The 26,262-nt window shown below is 37.3% G+C and overlaps 1 protein-coding gene and 1 pseudogene across 26 annotated transcripts in view; one reads left to right on the plus strand and one right to left on the minus strand.

The window, feature by feature from the left end:
* Positions 1 to 8,570: 8,570 nt before the first annotated feature.
* FIP1L1 (factor interacting with PAPOLA and CPSF1) overlaps positions 8,571 to 26,262 on the plus strand; it is a 79,630-nt gene continuing 61,938 nt past the window's right edge. For 3 of the 26 annotated variants that reach the window (XM_045881141.3, XM_045881148.3, XM_064584487.1), the window contains exons 1-9: positions 8,572 to 8,891; positions 10,054 to 10,098; positions 10,202 to 10,241; positions 16,196 to 16,253; positions 17,361 to 17,464; positions 23,223 to 23,287; positions 24,023 to 24,130; positions 24,656 to 24,786; positions 25,080 to 25,148. In XM_045881141.3, the coding sequence (XP_045737097.1) occupies positions 8,807 to 8,891; positions 10,054 to 10,098; positions 10,202 to 10,241; positions 16,196 to 16,253; positions 17,361 to 17,464; positions 23,223 to 23,287; positions 24,023 to 24,130; positions 24,656 to 24,786; positions 25,080 to 25,148 (705 nt within the window). In that variant the 5' untranslated portion in view covers positions 8,572 to 8,806. Of the gene's footprint in view, positions 8,892 to 10,053; positions 10,099 to 10,201; positions 10,242 to 16,195; positions 16,254 to 17,360; positions 17,465 to 23,222; positions 23,288 to 24,022; positions 24,131 to 24,655; positions 24,787 to 25,079; positions 25,149 to 26,262 lie in introns of all 26 variants that reach the window. The other 23 variants (XM_045881153.3, XM_064584488.1, XM_064584492.1 and 20 more) reach the window with 12 other exon arrangements.
* On the minus strand, positions 18,990 to 19,490 carry LOC123847717 (elongin-C-like; annotated as a pseudogene).

Here is a 26,262-nt window from a genome sequence, read left to right on the forward strand (position 1 = left end):
GATGACGTAGACGGAGCGTGATTGGCTAGCGAGGAGAACGCGCGGAAGAATGGTGGGGCTGGGAAGAAGTGGGCAGGGCTCCGTCGCTCCCGCCTGAGGGGAGAGGTCTGTGAATAGCTCAACTGTTTTCTTTTCCTCTCCTTCTTTGTGCTCGGATTACCTTTCCCTGCATCTCCAGAAATCTCGGGAATAGTAAAAGCTATTCCGAAATTTATTATTTTCCTTGGATCTGAACACATCTCTAAAAGTCGTTCTGCCCATCTAAACCAGGAAACGCCAGAGAAGATAAAAACAACCAAGTGATATGTAATGTTTTGTAGTTTATAAATGGCTGTCTCATACGTTATAGCGCTCAAGCCTCATGAAAAACCTACTGGTCTCGTTTTCACTTTCTCCATCTTCCCTCATCTCATTGGCACTAAATCTTCGTCTACTTCAAAAATCCTAGAATCCAGCCCCTTCGGCCCTTCCATCCTTGCCATCACTGGCTTAATCCAACATCATCACTCAACTGGGCAATAGCAATGATCCCCTATAATTTCCCAGTCTTAATCTCTTCTCCCACCAATTTAGTTTTTCTTCCTAATGAACTGAGCTGGCCCTACCATTTTCCAGCTTAAAAGCCTCTCCTGGCCCAATTGCTTACAGGCCACAGCCTGACTTCTTATAATGGCACCAAAATCCTTCATGATTTCTCAATTTCTCTCCACCTAATCCCTGCCTGGAACATTATATACCTGCACAATTAAGTCAAGAGATTGAGCACAGAATGTTTCACAGGTTTAGTTCAATTCAACCACTATTTATTGAACACTAAGTATAGTCACTGACGTAGGCTCCAAAGGCACAATGGTTAATAAATTCCCTGATCCATGAAGAATTTTCACCTCAGCTAAGTACTTGCCATATCAGGAGGTAAGTTTTAGCATACCTGTTTTCCTACAAAATTGTGCACTAGAGGCCTCGTTTCTCCAACACTAGAAAATATGCAAGTTTTCAATGAATGTTGACTAAATGATCAATAAATCTTCCATTTATATCCATATAATAAGTGATATATTCAACCAACTTTTAATATACAATATTGCAGACCCTGTGTTTGGCATTGAGAATATAAATAGAAATAAGGCACAGTCTTGCCATCAAAAGGATCTGAAATAAAAGACCCACATATGTAAAGAAAGCAAATGCAATATAAAGTTACAGAAGCAATAATTTGTTTAATGGATAAGAGTTACAAAAGAGGAAAAATAAATTCTGATTGAGTGAAGGAAAAAGGGAAGTGGTCAGAAGTTTCATATAAGACATGAGTTTTGACTTGTCTTCCAAGAAAACCAGGTGTTCACCAGGTGGACAGGATGGGGAGGAGCATTCCTCGCAGCTCAAACACAGAGTGCAGCATGGACAAAGGTATAGAGGCACACAACACGTTCTCTGGAACTACAAACAGTTTAGTATAGCTGGAATATATTGTATGAAGAGAGGCCCAAACTGAAACAGGAGCTCTGAACTAGTAAAAAGGGACTAGATCAGAGTGAGTCTTATTTTTTATTCTAAGTAGTAGCAGCCTATGGAGTACAGTTAAAGTATTGTTAGGAGTGAATATAATTTGTTCACATATGGAGTTTTTTGGGGGGAAGTATTCTAAATGGAAAATAGCTTAAATGGGCAAGATTTAGGACAGGGAGAGTATTTAGAAAGCAGTCACAGCAACAACTCTGGGTGAGAACAGGTAAGGGTACCCACAGAGGGGCTAGACAGCATGGGGTATATAAAGAGATGTTAAGAAAATGGAACCAAAAAGTCTGGTGACTGGATTGACAAAAAGGATGAGGCAGAGGGAGAATTTCAGATTCATACCCAGTTTTCTGCCTGGATGACTGGTAAGTGGCTGTGCCTTAGATTTGGAAAACCAGAAGAGAAGCAGGTTGAGGAATAAATGTATTAAGTTCAGTTAGGACACGGTTTTTTGTTTTGTTTTTAATTGTGGCAAAATATATAAAATTTACATTTACTATCTTAACCATTTTTAAGTGCACAGTTCAGTATAGTTAAGTATTTGCACAATATTATACAACCAATCTCCAGAATTTTTATCTTGTGAAACTGAAACTTTATATCCATTAAACAACAACTACCCATTTCCTCTTCCCAATGGCTGGTTTTTTCTCAGCATAATATCATCAAGATTCATCTAACATATGTGAGAATTTTCTTCCTTTCTAAGGCTGAATTATATTCCATTGTATATATCATTGTGTATACTACATTTTCTTTATCCATTCATCTGTCAATAGACATTTGTATTGCTTTCACATTTTGACTATTGTGAATAGTGCTGCTAGTTACATGGGTATACAAATAACGCTTTGAGACCCTGCTTTCAGTTCTGTTAGATATGTACCCAGAAGCAGAATTGCTAGATCATATAGTAATTCTATTTTTAATTTTTTTCAGGGCCCTCTGTTTTCCATAGCTGCTGTATCATTTTAGATTCCCACCAACAGGACATAAGGGTTCTAATTTCTCTACATTCTCACCAACATTTGTTATTTTCTTTTGTTGTTTTGATATTAGCCATCCTATTTGGTGTGGGGATTCATTGTTTTGAAGGTACTGTGGGACATCCTGGTGGAAACATATAGTAAGCAGTTGGATATATGACTGTGGATTGCAGAAGAGAGTCTGATAATTTGGGAATCATCAGCAAACAGGTGTGCTTGAGATTGCTTAAAGAGAGCACAAAAAAGAAAGACAATGAGAGTGATGGACAGATCTCTGAGCAACATTTCTAGGTCTGCTGAAGGAGTGAAACCAGTGAGTAGACTTACAGAGGAAACAAGTTTCAAAGAGGACAGAGTAATTGACAGTGACAAGTGTCAGAAAAGTGAAAAATGAGATGGAATCTAAAAGAGGGTGGAGAATATGAAATTGGGGTCAAAGAAAATAGCTTGGCACCTAAAATTCAAGGAAGGAACAGTTTTGTGATATAATAGGACCCAGAGCATGGCTTTGAATGTGGATTGATAAAGTGGAGTAAATGGAGGTTGCTGAATAATTAGATTCTAGGAGATCAAAAAATATGAGAGAAGCAGGATGTGCAAGTCACTCATGATGCCAATTGGTAGAGAAAAGGAAGATTGTGGATCAGACTCCAACATTATATCAGTGAATGAGGGGACATGAAGAGAGAAAAGTAGAGGTAGTAAATGAGGGTGCCAAGTACAGGTAAGGAGGATTTTCACAGGAAAGTGGAACCATAATGGTCCAGTGGTGGCCCACAATAGCCAGGGAAATGGCAATGCTACCTTCCAGTTCTACAGTACAAGAGGGTGAAGGGAAATGGTGAGCATCTGGTATAGAAAGAGTAGGAGAAGTGCTGTCCTTGACGGAAGTTAGATTTCAGTTTCAGTGAACGAGTAAAGACATTCTTCTGCTAAAATATTGAGAATACTGGACATGTATATATAATGGAACAAAGGTAGGGACCAAGAGGTAAATGAAGAGTTGGGATTCAGGCCTAAAGAAATGGGGGGGAGGGGGGCACCTGGGTGGCTCAGTTGGTTAAGCGACTGCCTTCGCCTCAGGTCATGATCCTGGAGTCCCGGGATCGAGTCCCGCATCGGGCTCCCTGCTCGGCAGGGAGTCTGCTTCTCCCTCTGACCCTCCTCCCTCTCATGCTCTCTGTCTCTCATTCTCTCTCTCACAAAAAAAAAAAAAAAAGAAATGGGGGGGAGGGATAAGCACAGAGAATGTGAGGGAATGACACTAAAAGGGTTGACAAAGAGTGACTAAGAATGAGGATATGTGGAGGACCCTAGAAGGTTGTGTATTGCATGACCTATATGGCCACATGCAACCCCAGGGCTACCAGATCATGAAGGGACTTGTAGGTCACGTGGTAGAAGTTTGGATTTTACTTTATGTGTAACAGGAAACCACTGAAAGGTTTGTGTTACTTGAAATGCAGTGTGGCAGTAGAGATGGAGGGAATTAGATATGGGATATATTTTACAGGAAGAACTAATGAGTCTTGCTAATGGGCTTTCTTAGGTGTGAAAAGGACTCATAAGGGAAAGAGAGGAATCAAGGGTCATTTGGGTTTTGGCTGGAACAATGTTGGATAATGGTTATTGATACTAAGAAGGAGTATGGGAGTGGGATAGAACAGGTTTGGGAAGGCAATTCACAAGTTCTGTTTGGGGCATAAATTTCATGTGCCTATTAGATATCCAAGGGAGTCATCAGTGAAGCATCAGAGTGAGCTCAAGGAAAAGTTGAGACTGCAGGTGGAAAGCTGGGAGTCATTGTCTGTCAGTGACACATATCACATAGATAGTATCAAAAGTCATGGGATAGGGGTGCCTGGGTGGCACAGTCTCTTAAGCACCCAGCTCTTGATTTCAGCTCAGGTTGTGATCTCAGGGTCTTAAGATCAAGCCACATGAGGAGCCTGTGTCAGGCTCCATGCTCAGTGGGGAGTCTGCCTGAGATTCTCTCTCTCTCTCCTGGCCCCTCCCTCTGCTCACGTGCTCCTTCTCTCTCTCTCTCTCTCTCTCTCTTTCAAATAAATAAGTATATCTTAAAAAAAAAAAAAAAAGTCATGGGACTGGATGAAATGACCCTGGGAGCAAGGGTAGAGAGAAAAGAGAAGAGAATCCAGGAAAAACCCATTTCTTGCCCTCCGATGTTATGGTGGAGTCAAGTCCTGCTGAAATTGCATACTTAAGTTAATCAGCTTTACCTTATTTCAATGTGATTGTACTTCTTTGCTCGAAATAAATACCAGTTATTTCCTATTCCTCATAAAATCAAGCATATCTCCCTTCGCCTAATTTCTAAGTCCTTCATGTGCATGATCAATATTTAGCTTAAGGATTTATTAAGCACTTATCTGGTGAATACAGAAATAAACTTGTTCTCACCCTTAAATGGTGGGCAGTTTATGTAATAGTATAGATGTGAATAGATGACACAATTTTCCAGAAAGAACTAGCAATATAAAATTTTGTATTAAAATATGTCAGAATGCAGAGGAAGATGGATAATTGGGGCTTAATTCCCCACTGAAGTATCTGGAAAGGAAGGAAAACTCTACATATGTGCAGTTATTCAGGTCGTTCAAAGGATGAAAGTCCTAAACCAAAGCATACCACCATTTTGCCTCTAACTTGTAAAATGCTTTGACATTTGAAATCTCATTTAACTTTGTTATCCTTCCAGGAAGCAGGTGTAATATGTTATTTTAATATGTCAATTTACTGATGAAGAAATTGAAGAACATTGAGATTTAAGTGGCATAACTAAAGTTGGAAGTAAATAACACAGTTGGGCCTAAATGCCACATTCATGAAAAACACATTTATAAGTACTATCTACTAGATACTGAGCAAGGCACTTTTATTTGATCTTTACCTCTTGTCATCATTTTAATCATCATCTATTAAGCAACCCCTTTCAGTACTTCCCAGGGATAGATACATTAAACTAATGCTTTGTTGTTGTTTTTGTTTTTGCTTTTGCTTTTTTTTTTTGCCAAGAACCAACAAACTACGCACATACACATACACCCCCCACACACAAAATGATAAAATGGAAAACAAATATAATCAATATATGGAACATTGTAGTGTGGTATGTTCATAAGTTTATAGAATACCTTCAAACTATCCATCTTTAAGCTCTTCCCTGGTGAGTAGGGAGATAAAGACATCTTGAACTAAGGAAGCTTATCCAGGCAAGGAGCTCAGTTTAAAAGCAAGGAAGGAAGAGGCCTTTTCAGAGTGGTTATTAGTGATTTATGGGCTTCTCTGCTTGTGAAAATTTTTATTTTCAAAGCTTAGCTGCAATGCTACCTCCACCATAAAGGTGATTCTGATGCCTCAGTAAATATTCATCAACTCTTCAGTTTAAATAGAGTCCTTTTTTTAAAAAAAAAAATTTATTTATTTGACAGAGAGAGACACAACGAGAGAGGGAACACAAGCAGGGGGAGTGGGAGAGGGAGAAGCAGGCTTCCCGCGGAGTGGGGAGCCCAATGCGGGACTTGATCCCAGGACCCTGGGATCATGACCTGAGCTGGAGGCAGACACTTAACTGACTGAGCCACCCAGGCGCCCCGAGTAGAGTCTTGAAAGACAAGCTTATTTTAGGCAGCTGAAAGGAGAAAGATGATCCTCAGTAGAAGGCAGCTGGTTCTTCCATGAAACCAGAGTTCATTATAGACTCATGGAATAACAAGTAGACAGGACTATGAGTAATTGCTTTATGATACTCCTTAGCAGAATGTAAAATCTTCACGACATTACTGTCAGTACAGGCCAAGATCTACTGAGTGTTAGGCACCATATCATGAATAAGTGACATGTAAGAAGATGCCCTGTTGGAGGGAGGACTTCACCTAGCAAAGAGTCCTAGGAAAACAGATATGTAGTCAAATAATTACTATAGGATGTGATAGACACATGCCATAGAAGCAGCAGAGTCTAAAGGGGTGTGATTAGCTCTGCCCTACCCACCCTCCAATAACTCTGATCTTCTATGTCCACTTTCTCACTCCCTCCACTCCAGCTCGTTTTGGGTTCCTTGAATGCACCAGGTATGTTTCTGCCTTAGGGCCTTTGCACTTCCTATTCTCTCTGTCTGATAGGGCTTCACCCAGAAATTCACAATGGCTTACTTCTTTTCTCCATTCAGCTCTCTACTCTTATGTCACCTTATTAGAATAGTTTTCCCTGACCTCTTGGTATAAAATTGCACCTAATCCCTATTTATCACTCTGTTCTAGGTCCCCCTATCCTGCTTACTCTTATTTATAATCCTTATCACAGCTTGGCATGCTGTACATTTATGTTTATTGTCTGCCTTCCTTCGTTAGGATGAAAGCTTCATAAGAGGAAGGACTTTGATTTACTTGCTGCTGAATCTACCTAGGCTAGAAGAGCCCCTGGCACATGGTAGACTCTTCATAAATATTTATAGAACAAAGTAATGGAAAGAGATAAAGTGGAATTCAGGAAAAGATTTCACAATGTTGGCTATACCTTAACAGAGTTTAAAACTACACATGGGATTATCCTAAAGAGGTAAGTGAGACTGGGAACAGCAATAGAGTCTTCAAAGGTAAGGGTAGGATTAAAACCACAGGATTTGTTTAAATAATGGGAGATGGTGCGGCATTGTTGGGATGTAAACACTTCCTTTGGGTTTCTATTAAAGCATATCTACCTTTTACTCTTGTAGGAGAGTTAATTAAGACCCTTCTGATTTTCTCAATAAGTTGAGGGCTCTTTAAGGGCAAAGACTAGGCTTTACTCATATCTTTGTTTTCCAAGTTCTTAAATAGCAGGTATTCAATAATTGTTAAATGAAGAACAATATTTAGTGAACCAACAGCAAGTAAACCCACTGATTGATTTGTAAACTAGAATGAATTTCTCTCTGTTGAAAAGTGAGAGTCCTATTTGAAAACTTTTGGACCAAAAAAAGCTTTAGAGATCATCAAATTCAGCTTTCCCATTTTAAGGATGAGAAAACTGAAGCAAGGAGAGGTTACCTGAGGTCATGCAACTAGGTAGTTACTGTTAAGAACTAGAACACCAATTTTGACCCATCTATCATCTCCCTGAAAGATGTGTTCAAAAGTAGCCTGAAAATGTGGCATTATCTACTAAAATAAAAACTGTGTATACTTTATGATCTTGGAGAAAAACTTGTACAGATCTGCAAGAAGTCATTTACAAGGCTCTTCATTGTAGTGTTTTGTTTTTTTGGTTAAAGTGAGCAGTTGAAAGCAATCTAAATGTACATCACTAGGGAAATAACCATATTCATTTTGTGATAGCCATGCTATGGAATATTGGGAAGCACTTAAAAATGGGTATAGTTTAAGTATACTAAAATGGAAAGGCTCTCCAAAACAGTTATTTAAAAAAAAAAAAAAAGCAATCCTTAGAATGATATATACAGTATTGTACCCTTTAAGACTCATTAACATCAGGTTCTTCCACCGAAACAATACATGTGAAGTAAATGTATAGAATATTTGAGGATTCACACCAAACAGCAAACAAGGGATACTTCGGCGAAGGAGGGTAGTAGATGAGGGGGGTCTTCGACCTTAACTATAATGTTTTATTTTTAACAAAGAGAATGCATTTTTCATTTATTAGCTTGGCTTTCCTTTGCCGTTAAAATTGAATTTTCAATAAAGTAGGCATGAATTATGTTTTCTTTAATGAGAAACGGGAGTGATAAGGTAACAGTTCTGTTTCAAGGCTGATAAAACACATGAAGAACGAAACAAGACCTTTCATAAGATTAAAAAACAGAAAAATAGTTGAGAAGAGAAAGCAAGCATCAAGGAGATAAGGGAACAATGATGCACTGGCCGGCAAAGGCAATATGGGTTACTAGAGGAAAGGTTGGGGGAGGGGAACCTTTGCTGACGCAGGACGCCGCCACGGGAGAAAGCCACGCTAAAAAGGCCAAGCGGCATTCCACAGGGGCGGAGCCAACGACGGCGCGCATGCGCAACCAGGCCCAGGTGGCCTGCGCCGCGGAAGCGAAGCAACCTAAAGACGCCGCGCCGCTGGGTTGCTGCTGCGCGTGCGCAGGCGGACCGCCGCCGGAGTCGTCTCGTTTGCAGCTCCCAACGCCGCGGCCGCCTCTCCTGGATTTGAGTCTCGCGCTTTCTTCGTTCCCTCGCCGGCGGGTTCGCGCCCCTCTCGCGCCCCCGGGCAGCGAGGCTGGGAAGGGGTTGGAGGGGGCTGTTGATCGCCGCCTTTAACTTGTGCTCGGGGCGGCCATGTCGGCCGGCGAGGTCGAGCGCCTAGTGTCGGAGCTGAGCGGCGGGACCGGAGGGGATGAGGAGGAAGAGTGGCTCTATGGCGGTACGGAACTTCCTGTCCCTTCTCTCACTCCCGGGTTCCCTCAGGCCTCCCCTCCCGGCCCGCAAACGGCCGGCGTCCCGGGCCCCTCACGCCGCCGCTGGGGCTTCTGGTACGGAGTGTCCTTCGGCCTGAGTTAGGCCCAGCGAGGCGTGCGCGTTCTTTGGCCTTCACCCCCCCCCCCCGCGCCCGCGCGCAGCCCACGCCCCCACCACGCAGCCACCCCGCGGAGGTCGGGCTGGGCCGGGGATGGGCGCGGGTCCGGACCCCCAGCCTCACCCTCCTCCCCGCGGGGGCTTCCAGGCCGCCTCGTCTCCACGCTCTCTCCCCTACTGTTTCATCTCCATTCTGAGCTCTGTTGGTGTGTCTCTTCTTGCCCCTTGGCTATAGTTTGCCCTCCCTGTCCCTTTCTTTCAGAAACAGTCTTTCTGTAATAATAGCTAAATAAAGTTGATGCTGTAAAACTAACGTCTTGTTTCTTGATGGTCAGTTTGTATGGAATGCACCTGCAAGGGTACCTCCTTGTCTGAAAGTCGTGCTTTAAAAATAATTAATTAAGAGAGAGAAAGAGATGGAATACATTATGGCCCATAACGAAAACCCCGAATGTCTCCTGTATTAAGGTGAAGTTTTTCATTTTTAAGAGAGTGCTCTTTAACCCACATCATTAGAAGTATCTCATGTCCCTTAGGCTTACAGTTTTCAGTTATTTCATATGTATCTTTTCCCCCAAATAAGTTCAGTGCACTTTGTACTTACCTCATGAAAGGGACTTGACATCTGGTTTTTAACTTTTCATTAAGTCAGTCTCTTGTCTGTTAATGATAACTAGATTTGAAAGTTAATATGTGTTCCTTGCCTAAAATGTATATTCTTTAGTGTAGTAAAAGTGCACGTTTGGGCACCATGCAGCTCCTTGTTGCTGTGACTTTGACAAACTTTGATTTTGACAAACTTGTAAAATTCATTATTTTTGGTGGAAGATTTAGCATTAGTAATATTCTTTGAAATGTAAATGTGAAGGGTTTCCTTAACAAAGATCTAGAAATCTTTAATGCCTCTTAAATTAAGCTTACTTTAATAGAAATAAAGTCTGATTTTTTTTCATAAAAGACATATCTTGTTAAGTCATTATAAGGTGATCTAACTTTGGATGTGCTTATAGGCCCATGGGACGTGCATGTGCACAGTGATTTGGCAAAGGACCTAGGTTAGTGCTTGTGATGATCACTTCAGATTTTCATAATACTGGTTTCTTTAAGAGTGGTTTGTTTGTTAATTTTATTTATTTATTTATGTATTTTTTTTGGTAGATGAAAATGAAGTTGAAAGGCCAGAAGAAGAAAATGCCAGGTTAGTGGAATTTGTTGTTGATACTTAAACAGATTGTCTGATACAGTGGTTCTGTAAACAAATTGTCAAAATTATTTCATTGTAAATATCATTGGCTTGAATACAGCATATTGACTGAAAGTTCAAAGACATTGAATACTGTAGAGTTTATTTCTATTTCAGGACCTAATCAGTTCTGTTTATTTGCTAGTAGCTTAGGGGACAAAGTTTTTGAAATAAGGGTTTGAATATTCTTCACTATTAAGTAATTTTGTACTCTTAAGTGAGCTTAGTAGTGGAGTATATAATATAACCATTAGACCAATAAAGAAGAAGTTAAAATTTTTTTTTTATTAAAAAAGACTCCTTTACTGTTTTTGCAATTTATTAATACCTTTGATGGTATAGTGCACTTTGGTTATAATTCTAATGTTTTCTGTTTAAATTCAAAGTGGAACTAATGGATGTTATAAGATTGATTCCCTTTGTTAGACTGCTAGAAAGATTTGAGTATCATTTACAGAACATGTAAAGGGAACTTGAAACTTCTCGATTTCAGAACAACTCACACAGACAAGTATATGGATATGCTGACATTACTCATCAAATCTAGTATCAATGCCTTAATGTCCACTAATGGGGAAGGGGTGGTTAAAAAAAGATCTTTTAAAGAATATTCGGGTTTAGAAAGTGGAGGAAGTACCACTTTACACCCATTAGGATAGGATGGCCACCATCAAAAAATAGTAACAGGTGTTGGTGAAGATATGCAGAAATTGGAACTCTCTGGGATTGTAAAAAGGTGCAGCTATTTTAGAAAACAGGCAGTTCCTCAAAAGGTTAAACATAGTTACTGTATGATCCAGGCAGTTCCTCAAAAGGTTAAACATAGTTACTGTATGATCCAGGAATTCCACTTCTACATATATGCTTTAGAGAAATGATACATATCCACACAAAAACTTGTACATGAATGTTCAGAGCAGCACTGTTTATAATAGCCAAAAAATGGAAATAAAAGTCCATCAAATGATGAATGGATAGATAAAATATGGTATATCCATATGGTGGAGTACTGTGTGGCAGTAAAAAGAAATGAAGTATTGATATCTGTTAGAACATGGATGAACCTTGAAAACATTATGCTAAGCTAAAGAAGCCAGTCCCAAAGAACTACGTATTGTATGATTCAACTAAAATAAATGTACAGAATAGGTAAATCTATAGAAACAGTGGTTGCCATGACTGAGGTCAGGCAACACTGGGGAGTGATTACTAATATATACAAGGCTTCCTTTGGGGTGATGAAAATGTCCTGAAATTAGGCAGTTGTAATGGTTGCACTATACTGTAAACGTGAAAAACCGTTCAGTTGAACACTTCAAATGGGTGGTTTGTGTGGTATATGAAATCTATTTCAAAGCTGGCAGGGGTATACTTTAGAGATACTGTGGGTTCAGTTCCACACCAATAAAGTGAGTCAAATGAATTTTTGGTTTCCTGGTGCATATAAAAGTTTTGTTTATACTGTAGTCTCTTAAGTGCGATAGTATTATGTCTAAAAACCAATGTACATACCTTAATTAAAAAATACTTTTATACTAAAAAAAATCCTAACCACTATCTGAGCTTTTAGCAAGTCATAATGTTTTTGCTGGTTGCAGGGTCTTGCTTCGAAATTGAATGCTGTTGATGATCAGAGTAGTGGTTGCTGAAGGTTGGGGTGGCTGTGGCAGTTTTTTAAAATAAGACAACCATGAAGCTTGCCACATTGAATTGACTCTTCCTTTCACAAACGATTTCTCTGTAGCAGTGTTGCTGTTTGATAGCATTTTATCCACAGTAGAACTTCCTTTCAAATTGAAGTCAGTCCTCTTAAACCCTGCTTTTGCTTTATCAACTAAGTTTAGGTAATATTCTAAATCCTTTTTTTTTTTGCTATTTCAACAGTCTTTACAGCATCTTTACCAGGAGTAGGTTCCATGTCAAGAAATCATTTTTTTTGCTCATCCACAAGAAGCAAGCCCTCATCTGTTCATGTTTTGTCATGAGTTTGCAGCAGTTTAGTCACACCTTCAGGCTCCACTTCTCATTCTAGTTCTCTTGTTATTTCCACCACACCTGTACTTACTTAAACCACTGAAGTCTGGAACCCCTCAAAGTCCTCCATGGGGGTCAGAAATCCACTTCTTCCAAACTCCTGTTTATGTTGATATTTGGACCTTTCTCCATGAATCATGAATGTTCTTAATGGCATCTCGAATGATGAATCCTATCCAGAAGGTTTTCAATTTACTTTGCCCAGATGCGTCAGAGGAATCACTATCTATGGCAGCTATAGTCTTATGAAATGTATTTCTTCAGGGGCGCCTGGGTGGCTCAGTCGTTAAGTGTCTGCCTTTGGCTCAGGTCATGATCCCAGGGTCCTGGGATCGAGCCCCACATCAGGCTCTCTGCTTGGCAGAAAGCCTGCTTCTCCCTGTCCCACTTCCCCTGCTTGTGTTCCCTTTCTCGCTGTCTCTCTGTCAAATAAATAAATAAAATCTTTAAAAAAAATTTATTTCTTCAATAATAAGATTTGAAAGTCAGAGTGACTCCTTGATCCATTGGCTGCAGAATGGATATTTTATGAGGCATGAAAACATTAATCATGATCATTGTATGTCTCCCAACAGAGAGAGAGCTCTTAGGTGACCAGTGCATTGTCGATGGGCAGTAATATTTTGAAAGGAATCCTTTTTTCTGAGCAGTAGTCTCAACAGTGGGCTTAAAATATTCAGTAAACCATGTTGTAAACATGTGCTGTCATCCAGGCTTTGTTGTTCCACTTACAGAGCACAGACAGAGTGGATTTAACATAATTCTTAAGGGCCCTAGGACTTTCAGAATGATGAGCATTAGCTTTAACATTAGCTTCAATTAGCTCCTCACAGGAGAGTCAGCCTGTCCTTTGAAAGTTTGAAGCCAGGCCTTGATTTGTTTTCAGCTGTGAAAGTCCCCGATGGCATCTTCTTCCAACAGAAGGCTGTTTTTGTCTACATGAAAATATTTTGTTTAGTGTGGCCACCTTTATGAATGATCTTAGCTAGATCTTCTAGGGGAACTTGCTGCAGCTTCTCCATCAGCACTTGCTGCTTCACCTTGCACTTATGTTCAACCTCATGAACCAACCTCTGATAACTTCAGGCTTTTCTTGTATAGCTTCCTCACCTCTGTTAGCCTTCATCGAATTGAAGAGGGTTATAAGGGCCTTGCTCTCAATTAGCCTTTGACTTAAGGGAATAGTGTAGCTGGTGTGATCTCTCCAGACCACTCAGACTTTCTCCATATTGGCAGTAAGGTGTTTTTACTTTCTTGCCATTCACGTGTTCACTAAAGTGTAGCACTTTTAATCTTCAAGAACTTTTCTTGTGCATTTACACCTTTGCCAGCTGGTGACAAAGGCCTGGCTTCTGGCCTTCCACACACCTTCCTTACAAAACAATCAGTTCTAGCTTCTGAATACAGTGAGAGATGTGTGGGCTCTGTCACTTGAACACTCAGACCCATTAGATGGTTATAAATTGATCTAATTTCAATATTGTTGTGTTTCAGGGAATAGGGAGCCTAAGGAGAGGGAGAGAGACAGGTGATGGTTGGTCAGTGGAGCAGTCATAACCCACACAATATTTAGTGATTAAGTTCACCATCTTAAATGGTTGCGATGCATAGCTACCCAAAACAGTTACCATAGTAACATCAAGGAGATCACTGTAACAAATACAATAATGAAAAAGTATGAAATACTGCAAGAATTACCAAAATGTGACAGAGACACAAAGTGAGCAAACGCTATTGGAAAAATGGCACTGGTAGGTGATACACTGTTACCACAAACCTTCAATTTGTAAAAAAAAACTTAGCTGGGAAGTATAATAAAGCAAAGCATGACAACATGACGTATGTCTACATTTTTAAAAAAGTGAATGGAGGGAAGAAGTGAGACATGGAACTAGAACTTAAGGGATGCTGAAATTATTCTTCCTCACTTAAAGACATCCCCTAAATTGGAAGATTTTTTTTTTTCACTCACTGCTATATTGTGAAATTTTATTGTTTAAATTCATGTATCCAACCCAGTTCCTAACCCTAATCTCCGTTACTCACAAAAGTTAGGATTTGTGTAGCTTATAGTTATAAAAGTAATTACAGTTTTTTCATACTGCTTTTTAATTGGTCAAGAATCAATGGGTAATGTTACAGATTCACAGTTAAATACAATTTTTTTAATCTATTCCATTAATTTTGTTGGTATAAGTTCTTGGTTATAATTCTTAAAGATTATTTTTCTGATTGAACGTTGTTTAATTTTTCTATACTCAGCTTGATTAAATGTATTGGAGGGAAGTCTTCTACCTTTCCTGAGCATTACTGTCAAAATGTCTTCATATTCTTTACTAAAATTTTATTTGGAGAGCTATTAAGTTTATTTCATCCTACGGAAAATTTCTACTCTTAAAGCTTAATTTTTCTAGAGAAAGCTTATAATTTTATGTTTCTAGCATTTTAATGGTGATAGGGAATGAAAACTTTTAAAGTATTGGGGAAGGCATGTTCACCAAACCTGTGTTCTAGTATTCAGCTTGGTACATAATCACATTGTCGTAACTGAGCAGAGTCCTTGTTATTAGAGTTCTCCCCAGCTTCTTTGTGACTGGTTCATTGTTAAAACTTCTTACCCATTGCATTATGCTGTCTCCAATTGTGTCATGTTTTATTTGTTCAAGTTTTAGCTAAATATACTGTTTTGTGGCAAACGGAACTTGTTTCTGGCTACCTGTAGAAACTTAATTAAGCAGGAGCTAAATGGACTAAAGAATTATAGTTGTATATTTGTTTTCTTGGGTCAAGCAGTAACACCAGGAAAACTTAACGCTTAAATTTTTAGTTTTTATCCTTCATTTTGCTTTATATGAGGATTGTATTGTAAAATACCACTGTAGAGATTAAATCAACATATATAAAAACTGCTTGGCAAAGTATAACACTGCTTGACAGAAAGTAAAGTATAGAAGAGATAAGCAGAAACCTAATGAAAAGTTTGATCTATATCAAGATCTGGATGTTTTTCTTAGAAATCCTACTAAATGTGAGTTATTGCTTTGTACTTGGTTCCTTTACTTATAAAGTGAGGTTAATGGTTAGTTCCCACTATAGAAATCATAATTATTAAAATAAAAGGAGCCAGTTACACTACCGTACTAGTTTTATTTGGTGATTAATGACCATATGCTGGAGTCTCCTGAGAAAAGAGGGGTTTATTTTATATCAGTTTTGCTTTAATAGGGCAAATTCAGGTATTAATTGGCCTTCAAAAAGTAATTTGTTTTTTAATGCATCAAAATTAGGTCTGGAGCTACTTATTGGCATCAAATGGGAAGGCAGTCTTACATGAAGATAAACTTTTTTTAAATCTTAAAATGTATCTTTTATGAAATAAAGAATGTATATCCATTTAGATAGGTGAAACAAAACCGGGAAGAACCATGTATGTTAACTGAAGACTAAAGGAGTTAATGTGATTATATGACAAATTTTGAGTTCTTGGGCATGAGGAAAAGCGAAAACTGTGTTACATAGCCTTTGGCAATTACAGTAGTACCTGGCACATAGTGGATGTCCAATAAAGAGTTAGGCTAAGTAAAATTAAGTGTGATGCATATTTTTAAAATAATAAAAAACTTGAATTTTATCCCATTGTCAAATTCATTAATAAATTGTGGAGGCAGTTCCATTCTGTGAATGTTGAGTACGGGTATTATGCAAGGCAGTAGGAATAACAGAGTAACACAGACAGTTTTTGCCATCCTTTTTCTTTTCCAGTGGAGACAGTAATTTTAGGAAACTATCAGATATAGCTTAAAGATACTAGTATACGCTGTCTGTACTTCTGAAAAGTAATACCAGACTTGTGCACTTACTTCTGTTGTTTGTAGTGCTAATCCTCCATCTGGAATTGAAGATGAAACTGCTGAAAACGGCGTACCTAAACCGGTAACATAAGGCTTTGAAATTTAGTTACTTCTCTGATTAAAGTCTTTATCAGTAGTTTCCCATTCACTTAGGAAGAAAGCCAAAAATTTAACATGACTTCAGTGTCCGACATGATCTGGTCTGCTCTAATATCCCACCTCATCTGGTGCCATCAAAAGCACAGTGATGAGAAGCAATAGTGGGAAGAGACTTTCCATGAAATGGAACATGTGCAAAGTCTTAAAGTTGACCGCTTTCAAGGAACTGAATGTAGCTCAACTAAAGAGATCACAGTGAACCTCGTTTTCAAGGAAAACATTAAGTCCCACAGCCCAAGTTTGATTGTCCTAACTTTTGGGAAAATTTGTTTTTATATAAATATGTGATATTGTCTAACCTCATTCATGCCTGTTGAAAGTGTTGTTTTGGGGGTGAACATGTATTATTGGTTTTATGAATATTTTAACATTCTGACCCTGTGAAAAGAAGGAAATCCTTATTCTACAGGCTTGAACTTGTATACAAAAAAATACTTTGCCTAGGTGATCTACTTTTTTGTTTACTAGTGTGTGACTAGCCACAAAATTGCCTTTGAGAGCCAAAATAAAACCTTTGTAAATGGTCCCACTTTATACTCATAGAAACAAAGTATTCCCTCAATCATTTGCATCCAGGGACGCTTCTAACTGTAAATGAATGACAAGAATAAGTGAACTGCTCCTTAACTCTCTGGTGCTGTTTAACCATGACTCTTACAGTTAATTGTTTTCCTCTTCATATTCTTGACAAAAATTCCTCAAATACTTATTTTTTGTAATTTATGTTCTAGATATCTTAGTACAATGCCTTAGATTCTTTTTGCAGAGAAGCAGTTACAAATTGTAGGAAAAAAATACATGAGGTGTTATTTACAAAAAGATAATGCTGAGAAGATTTTATTTTACATTCTTATCCCTTTTTATCATGTATAACATTAGTTATAAATGAGGTAACAGTGCTATGAAATTGTGATTTTTTTTCTCTAAAACTATACTTCAAAAAACACAAAGTGATTAGTTTTTCAATTATTCATATTAGATGTTGAGATGAATTATTGAATGTATTTTATAATTGTTTATGTTGGTATAGAAAGTGACCGAGACTGAAGATGATAGTGATAGTGACAGTGATGATGATGAGGATGATGTTCATGTCACTATAGGAGACATTAAAACGGGAGCACCACAGTACGGGTAAGTTTTTTTTTTTTTTTTTTTTTTTAAAGATTTGTGTATTTGAGAGAGAGCATGCACACACAGGTGGGAGGGGCAGAGAGAGAGGGAGACAATCTCAAGCAGACTCCCCACTGAGTGTGGAGCCCTACCTGGGGCTTGATCTCATGACCCTGAGATCATGACCTGAGCAGAAACCAAAAGTTGGATACTCAACCGACTGAGCCACCCGGGTGGTAAGTTATTTTTAACTAATGATTGTATGCCTAAGTCAAAGGTAGCATGCTTATATCAAACCGGTGGTGTCGATTCCATTGCTTTTACATTTTTCCATCTTACATGATATGAAAGAACACTTCTTAAAATTTCACTGTGAGTTTCTGGAAGAGTAGATCTTAAAAGTTATCACAAGAAAAAATACAGAACTGTATGGTGATGGATGATAACTAACTGTAATCATCTTTCAATTTATACATATATCAAATCATTACATTGTACACCTAAAATTAATAGTGTTGTGTCAATTCTATCTCATTATAAAAAGGAATTTTACCATGAAAATATTTCTTAAAGTTAATTTATTAGATAAGGTGACATGGAAGCAACTGTTTATGATTTCTGAAATTAAGCTGTTTTTATAAATTGAATACTACAAATTCTTTAATTAGAGTTAGAAAACCTTAAATTACAGATTTCATCTACGTTCTTCCCTTATATTATCCAAAACTGAGTTTAGGTTTTTAATTTTTTGTCCAATAAAAACAGTATCAAAAGTATTTCTTTTTGCTCTTAATAGCCTATTTTTGAAGTTGTTAATTATCCTGCTGGCTTTTTAAGACAGTATGTTGTCTAAAATTTTATAGTCTGTAAAACTGAATTGAGTAAATCGACTGTCATTAGCTCATTGAGCACATAAAGAATCTTACAGAAAGGCTAGAAGGGAATATATTAAAGTGCAGAATGTGATTTTGTTATGGTGGTAGAATAAAAGTCAGTATTTTTTCTCTGTTTTATCAGATTAGATGTATAATGTGGTCCTTGTGCATTGGGAACATAAACTTTTCATCAATTGCACTATAATTCATTATGCAGCCTTATCCAGAATGAAGCAATATATACATAAATATTTTTGAATATTTCTATACTAGAGCCATTTGTTTTCAAAAGTTATTTTAGGAGCTTAAAGGTAACTCAGTTATTGTCATGGTCCATTTCGCATTATAATAAGGACTGCCTGTATAATTTTAAAACTCTAAGGATCAGGGTTGAGAAGAGACAGTCATGTTAGGGATAGGTAACTGTTGGTGTTCTCATCTCACTTAAAAAATTAGTGTTGGGCTTACGTGAAATGCTAGTACCTTTATGCTAATAGGACTTTGCCATCTGCATTATGCAAAAGGAACATTATAATCATTGTATATGTAGTAAATACTCTTCTATAGTTGCAAATACAAATAATTTTATATAACAGTTTAAGCTAATGGTGGGTTTTTTTTTTTTTATTAATACAACCAAATTTTTGGTAGAAATTGCATTCAAATATTAAATGTACATAGACGCCCATAGTACTTTTCCTGAACTTTCTTTTTTTTTTTTTTTAACTGGAAAAAGTTAACAGTTTATTATAATTTATTTTATCTAACGATCTAGGAAGTTCGCAGCCATCAGCATTTCCAGAGCAATTTCAGGTGCAATTGGGAATTCAGGAATCTCTCTGGTGCAGTTAGTGTAGCGAACCTTGTAGATAAAATACATGTGTACTTTTGATGGCACATGTGAAGGGATCTCTCTAAAATTGACTTAATTAGTTTTATTATCAGCAAACTGACCTGGGCCACTCAACATGGCTTCTATTGTTCCGGATTTTAGTGCATGTTCTCTTTTTACAATAAATTCATGACCATCCGAAGATACCAATTTGACATACATGGCGTCAGGGCCTTCACAGCCACCATAGGTTTTCTCTTCTCCATCCATTATGTTCTTAGGAAATTGTACTTTACTTCCACAGGAACTTCAGTAGTTTCTCGTCAGGCCTGCAACCACCGCAGCCCTGAACTTTATTTCTTACAGCAATTTCCAGTTTCATGAAATGTAGTTATGTTGGTTCATGTTTATCACCTTTAGACTGTAAATTCCTTGAGTAGAAACCATAGTTCATGAATTCCCCTATTCCTCACGTTGCTTTACATATAGTAACTATTCAGTAAATTTGTATTAACTATCAGATTGAACATTAAGAACTCATTTGTCTTTCAGTGTTTTTCCTCAACATTTCAATATGAAAAATTTCAAATTATCCAAGAAAGTTGAAAGAATTGTGTGAACACCCACTTACCCATCATTTAGATTATACAGTGTACATTTTGCTAGGTTTGCTTTACCATACACATGTGTAAATGTATGTATCTCTGTCCATGCTTCTACCCTTCAATAGACCTACTTTTTATGGTTTTTTGGGGGGTTTTTTTGCATTTCAAAGTAACATTTATAGATCTTTCTGAAGGGTATAGAACTTATTTAACCTTGATATTTTAAGATATATCTCTTGAAAACTGAAAGAGCCTATGAGAAAATAACATTTGATGAAAACTTAGTGCACAGAATTTTCAGAAGCAAATTTAAAGAGCAAATTGTATTCAAGGAACAATACTAAATGGGTTTATTGTAAGCTGTTAGTACAAAGTAGCATTTTTTTACGCAACATACTTTTGTTACAAAGTAGTTCATTTTATCTATAAGGTAATGAAAAGCAAATTTTAGAGTAGGGAATAATTTAGCTTGTACAGAGAAGTGGTTTCTTACCTTTGAGATTTATCCATTCATAAATACTTAAAAACATTTGTTGCACTACATTAATTGATGATGAGACTATGAAAATAATAAAGTTGTCCTTACTAGAAGTAGTGAAGAAGACAGACATGTGAGCAAATACTTTCAGTATGGTTTAAGTGCTAGAATAGAAATGTACAAAGTGAATTGAAAACTTTGAGAGGAGAGTTGCTAAAAGCCTACACATGAAGAAAAGGTCCTAGAGGAAGTAATATGTGAACTTGTTTGGATAATTCTTAACTCGGAAGGAAGAGGATTGATGATTTAGCACAGGACACTACTGAGATGTAGTAGAAGCATGGCTTAGAGGAACTACATGGCTGGAGAATACGGTAGATGGGGAAAAAGGTTGTTGAAACTACTTGAGGGAGTTAGTGCCTTTAAAGGTTTTTAAGCAGGTTAGTTTATTTGAAAAGATAAAAGATAGCAGTAGTTGAGGTGGACTAAATAGAAATTAGTTAATATATTTGAATTGTCCACATGAGATGATAATCCAGCTAAGCCAGTGGCAGCAGTATAGGGATGGATGGAAAAGATGCATTTGAGTGCATAATAAATAGAAATAACATGGGTAACTGGTTGTGGATGCAGAGTGAGATAAAGGACTCGATGACTTAGAGCTTTCTAGAGCAGTTAATTGAGTACCTAAAAGTATATTAGCATGTATGGGTAATGTAGAAGGAGTAGGTTAAAATACATTTTTTTGATGCATTTATTTTGAAGTTCCTTAAATACCCAAGTATGTAAGATCTGGCACCTAGAGAATCCTGAGACCTCATGGGGGTCTAATGGAAGGTATCAGATTAACTTAAGTGCAATTTTCCAAATAGCTAAGCTTCTCTACACACAATGAATACAAAGCCTTAGTAGTTTAAAAAAGAAAAGTGATAGTGTTTTTTATTTTATTTTTTTTAGATTTTAATTCATTAGAGACAGAGAACGAGTGAGCTGGGGTAGGGGCAGGCACTGGCGGTGGGGAGAGAGAGAGAGAGAAAGAATATCCTAAGCAGACTGCGCTGAGTATGGATCCCAACATGGGGCTTGATCTTATGATCCTGAGATCATGACCTGAGCTGAAATCAAGAGTCAGACACTTAGCTGACTGAACCACGCAGGTACCCTGAAAAGTGGTGTTTTAAAGGCAAAACATGGAAGGGAAAGCAGCTGGGTGGGAGCAAAGAAGTTGATTTATTGAACTTATGGCTAAGCCTCTTATGAATTCTATTTTGTTTTATCCTTTAGCAATTCTGTAAGAGGACCATTTAGAGACTACTTGATTTTTGTACATTTGGCTTTTTAATTTATTAATAAATATTTGAGAGAGAGCGAGCAGGGGGGAGGAGGAGAGGAAGAGGGAGAGGAGACTCCCCTCTGAGCAGGGAGCCCGACCTGGGTCTCGATCCCAGGACCCTGAGATCATGACCTGAGCGGAAGGCAGACCCTTAACCGACTAAGCCACCCAGGCACCCCTGTACATTTGACTTTTAAACAGCTAGAACTTTTGTACATCGGATATAGATAACCCAAAAGTGCTTTTGCTGTGCTGGATCTAGATTGTTGAAATGTAAGCATCATGGGGCAGGAGCCATATTTGTTCAGTACCTCATTCTTGTTCCTTAGCCAAGAACTCTACCTGATGCACTGTTGGTGTTTAAGCATTTACTAATGAGTTAATGTCATGGAGATGACTTAAACACTTCAAGTTTGTATGATAGTACTACCGGACAGTAACAGTTTAATTTGGGCTATTTCATAGTTTCTGCATTTATAGCAGTGGAGTTTTATACAATTATTTGAATATTTTATTATACTTATCATTTTTTATATATCATTTTTTTAAGCAGAAAACCGAAAAATGATAGTGCTAATGTAAATAAACTGAGTCTCATAATTTTAGTACATTATAGATAAAAAATGGAAATTATTAGGCAGATCAGAAACAGTGAATCTTTGCAAGTCCAGTTACCTGAACTTGTGAGAGTAAAGAAGAAAATTAAATGACATGAATATAATGAGAAATATATCATTGAAAACATTGAGGTCTTACTATACCTTATTTTGGTTAGTATATTTGATTTTCCTTTTCATATACGAGAATGCATTATATGGAAAAGTAGAGAACTGTCTACTTTTAATATGTAAACTGTCTACGTTTAATATGTAAACCCATATTACAGAAAATTTATACAAATTCCATGAGGTCATAAGTGACTTAGGGTTATACAACTAGTAATTGACAAAACTTGTATTTGAACCTGGGTCTGACTCCAGATTTTGTATTTTTTTTCCCTCTGTCATGTGTATATTATATTACATTAAAAAAGCACAGCTCAATAATTGTTTCATATGTATACATTCATATAACCACCATCCAGATCATGATATGGGACATTACTAGCATTCTAGAAATTTCCCTCTTATTTCCTCAGTCATCATTAACCACGGACTACCACCAAACACTCTTCTGCTTTCACCCTAGATTTATTTTTAAATTTAATATAAATGAATTCATTTTATGGATAAAAGTACCCCACAGGTATTTGAAAGAGGATTTATCAACAGTAACCAATGCAGGAAGGACTACGGGGAGGTCACTGGACTTGGAAACAAGGTGGAGAAATTTCTTTCTTGCAGGATTGCTGCATGTTGAATAACTAGGAGGTGAGAAAATGAGGACAAGATGTATAGACTTACTTCCTCTTAGCCAAATTTCTTAAGAAGTTTGTTAGAGTGAGATACTGACTTAGTAGCAGGTAAGTTTTTTCAGATGGAAAACGAGTTAGACTTTTAAAAAATATTTGTTTTTTCTTTTAAAATTAGAACGTTTTCTAAAATGTGTAAGTCATTGTTAGTCTATGTAGTTACTGTGTGGGTATATAATTTATTTGTACATGTTGAATATATTGCTGTTTTAAGTTTCTCAGTATAATTTTTATTTTGGTTTTAGGAGTTATGGTACAGCACCTGTAAATCTTAACATCAAAACAGGGGGAAGAGTTTATGGAACTACAGGTAAAACTTCTATTTGTGGCTGTATAAATAGGAAAATAAGGCGTAAAAATGAGTAGGTCATAAATAGGTTGAACTATTACAGCTCAGTTAAAAAGAGTGGTTTTGACCATACATGACAGAGACAGACAGGTTTTTTTTTAAGATTTTATTTATTGAGAGAGAGCGCGAGTGTGTGTGAGTGCATAGAGGGAGAGGGAGAAGCAGACGCCCGCTTGAGCAGGGGGCCTGATGTGAGGCTCGATCCCAGGATCCTGGGATCTTGACCTGAGCTGAGGACAGATGGTTAACTGACTGAGCCATCCAGGTGCCCTTGGACAAATTTTCTGTAAAGGGCTACATAATAAATATTTTAGGCTGTGTGGGTTACAGGGTTCCTGTCACATGCTTGGTTTTCTTGTTCGTTTTACAGCCCTTTAAAAAGGTAAAGACTTAGCTCACAGGCTGTACAAAAAAGTGATTTAAAACACGGAAGTTAGCAACTTCCTGTCGGTACAGGAATTCCTTATAAGTAACAAGTCCCTAAACTCTCAGTCCAGTTTATTTTACAGCTACTTCATAAAGCTTGATCTCACCTTTTATTTATGGTAAATATAACTCTAATGCTTTGTTTGGAACCTTTGCCGTATTTAGTACTATCGGTAGTAAAAAGGTGTTAATGGTTTCTGTATAGCTGTGGTATCTCTCAGCTTTTTGCTAATAACAGCTCCTTCGCCATTTTGTAATTTTATAAAATAGGAACAAAAGTCAAAGGCGTGGACCTTGATGCACCTGGAAGCATTAATGGAGTTCCGCTCTTGGAGGTAGATTTGGATTCTTTTGAAGATAAACCATGGCGTAAACCTGGTAAGATTATTGTGGATTGTATCTGTTTCAAAAGATTTTTAGTACAAACAGTCATTAGAAAAGTTTTTGTTTTTTTAGCAACCATTTAGAATATTATTTTTTAATGTAATTTTTCTTGCGTTAAGTAGATGAGGAGTAGGAATGACGTGTATTATTAAATCTTACCGCATTATACCAAAGTAGACTTGCATATTGTTTTATTATAATGCCATTTCTAAAGGAAATACTTTTTTACCCCCTGTGTTCATTTGTTTTGTTTCTTAAATTACACATGAGTGAAATCATATGGTGTTTGTCTTTCTCTGACTGACTTATTTTGCTTAGCATAATACTCTGGCTTAAAGGAAATACTTTTGATCAAAAACTTTTATAGTACTGTTGCTTTATGGTAGTAATTGGGAGAATTGGGAAAATTAGAAGGGGTGATAAAACGGATAGAACACTAAATTTATATTTTTATAGTTTATGTACTGCGTAAGAATAGGATTGAAATATTTATACACTAACACTGTGCTTTATCTTTAGGTGCTGATCTTTCTGATTATTTTAATTATGGGTTTAATGAAGATACCTGGAAAGCTTACTGTGAAAAACAAAAGAGGATACGAATGGGACTTGAAGTTATACCAGTTACCTCTACTACAAATAAAATTACGGTAATTAGTAAATATTCCAGAATACCCCAGGCTTTTCTACAGTCCCAAATTTTACTCCCTAGATAAATCACTTTTTCCCCATTAAGGTGATTAAATGCTATAAGATAGTTTAAAATTTTCATTCTCTTTACCATGTTTGTTTTTTTCCCTTCCTTCCCTTTCAGTTTCATATTAATGATTATCTGATGTTCTTAGTTTCAAGTCACAGACTAGCCACAGCTAGTTTGTCTTTATATGGCCTATCAATTAAAAATTATGTGGTATCTTAATGGGGAATGTGTTATTTAACTTAGGCCGAAGACTGTACTATGGAAGTTACACCAGGTGCAGAGATCCAAGATGGCAGATTCAATCTTTTTAAGGTGAATTTTAGTAAATTATCCTTGGTTGCTCTCATTTTTTGTTCTTGAGTCTGCTCCCATACCACTACTCAAGGGATGAGATTAAAGTGGAAATAGCTACCTTTTTTCCAAACCTTCGGCTTCCTGGTGACTTACAAATTTGCTGATTGTTGTTTTATCTCCACTTTTGCAAGCATGTGAATTTATAGCCTATTATACTAACAAATGCCAAGTAAAACTATTCTTGCTATATGTCGTGATTTTATTTTGAATTGTAGTGTATATTTGTTTGTAGGACATAAAAGTTCACACCAATAGACTAAGCTCTCACTTTAGATCATGCTATAATCTTTATCAGAATTGGAGACTTATTTTTCTCAATTTTCTTTAAAAAAAATGGTAAGGAAGATGGCATACTGCTTATTATCTGTATGACACTAAAATTATTGGTGTAATGTGTCTTATAGTCTAAGATGTCTCAAGCTTACGCATTTTTAGGAGTCTCTAAGAAAGACTCAACAGAATAGGATAAAGCCGTTGATTTTTAAAATTCATAACTTAAAAGGATTAGGCTTAGGTAGGGACTTGCAGGTTGATATTCCCACTTGGAAATCAAGTCTGACTTCTGGCTTCTCCATTCCATATGATCACAGACCCAATCCAAAGAATAATGTCGTATTTTCATACTTCTGCAATACACAGCAACCTACAAACTTTTCTCGAAACCTGATTGTGTACTCTTTTTCCTTTACCTTATTACTTCTTAGTTCTTAATTCTTGTATTGAACGACCCTGGAATGAAGACTGGGAGTGGCTTTTAGATTGGGTTATATACTCAGGGAACTTCTGCAGGCAGGCACTTCCCTGTGACCCTTTTGGGACTGCAGCCCTGTCCACCGCAATACTGTCTTATGCAATACGTGTGCTATAGCCGCAGATGTAGCCGCTCTGCTGGACACGGTTCTGGGTAGAGAATTTAATTTTAATTTACATCCTACTTTGGGTAAGTATTTGGTTCTTGTTCTGCTGTCAATCTTTTGAAAGTGTGTAATGATGTCTGTTCTCATTTAAATGGTCATCAGGTGCTTTTTGGTGCTATCTTCTCATTTAAAGAGGGAATATACTGTTACACTTG

This window comes from Mirounga angustirostris, unplaced genomic scaffold (genome assembly GCF_029215605.1).
Source record: "Mirounga angustirostris isolate CCGP_5_RB_7025 unplaced genomic scaffold, mMirAng1.0.hap1 SCAF_2, whole genome shotgun sequence".
Classification (NCBI taxonomy): Eukaryota; Metazoa; Chordata; class Mammalia; order Carnivora; family Phocidae; genus Mirounga; species Mirounga angustirostris.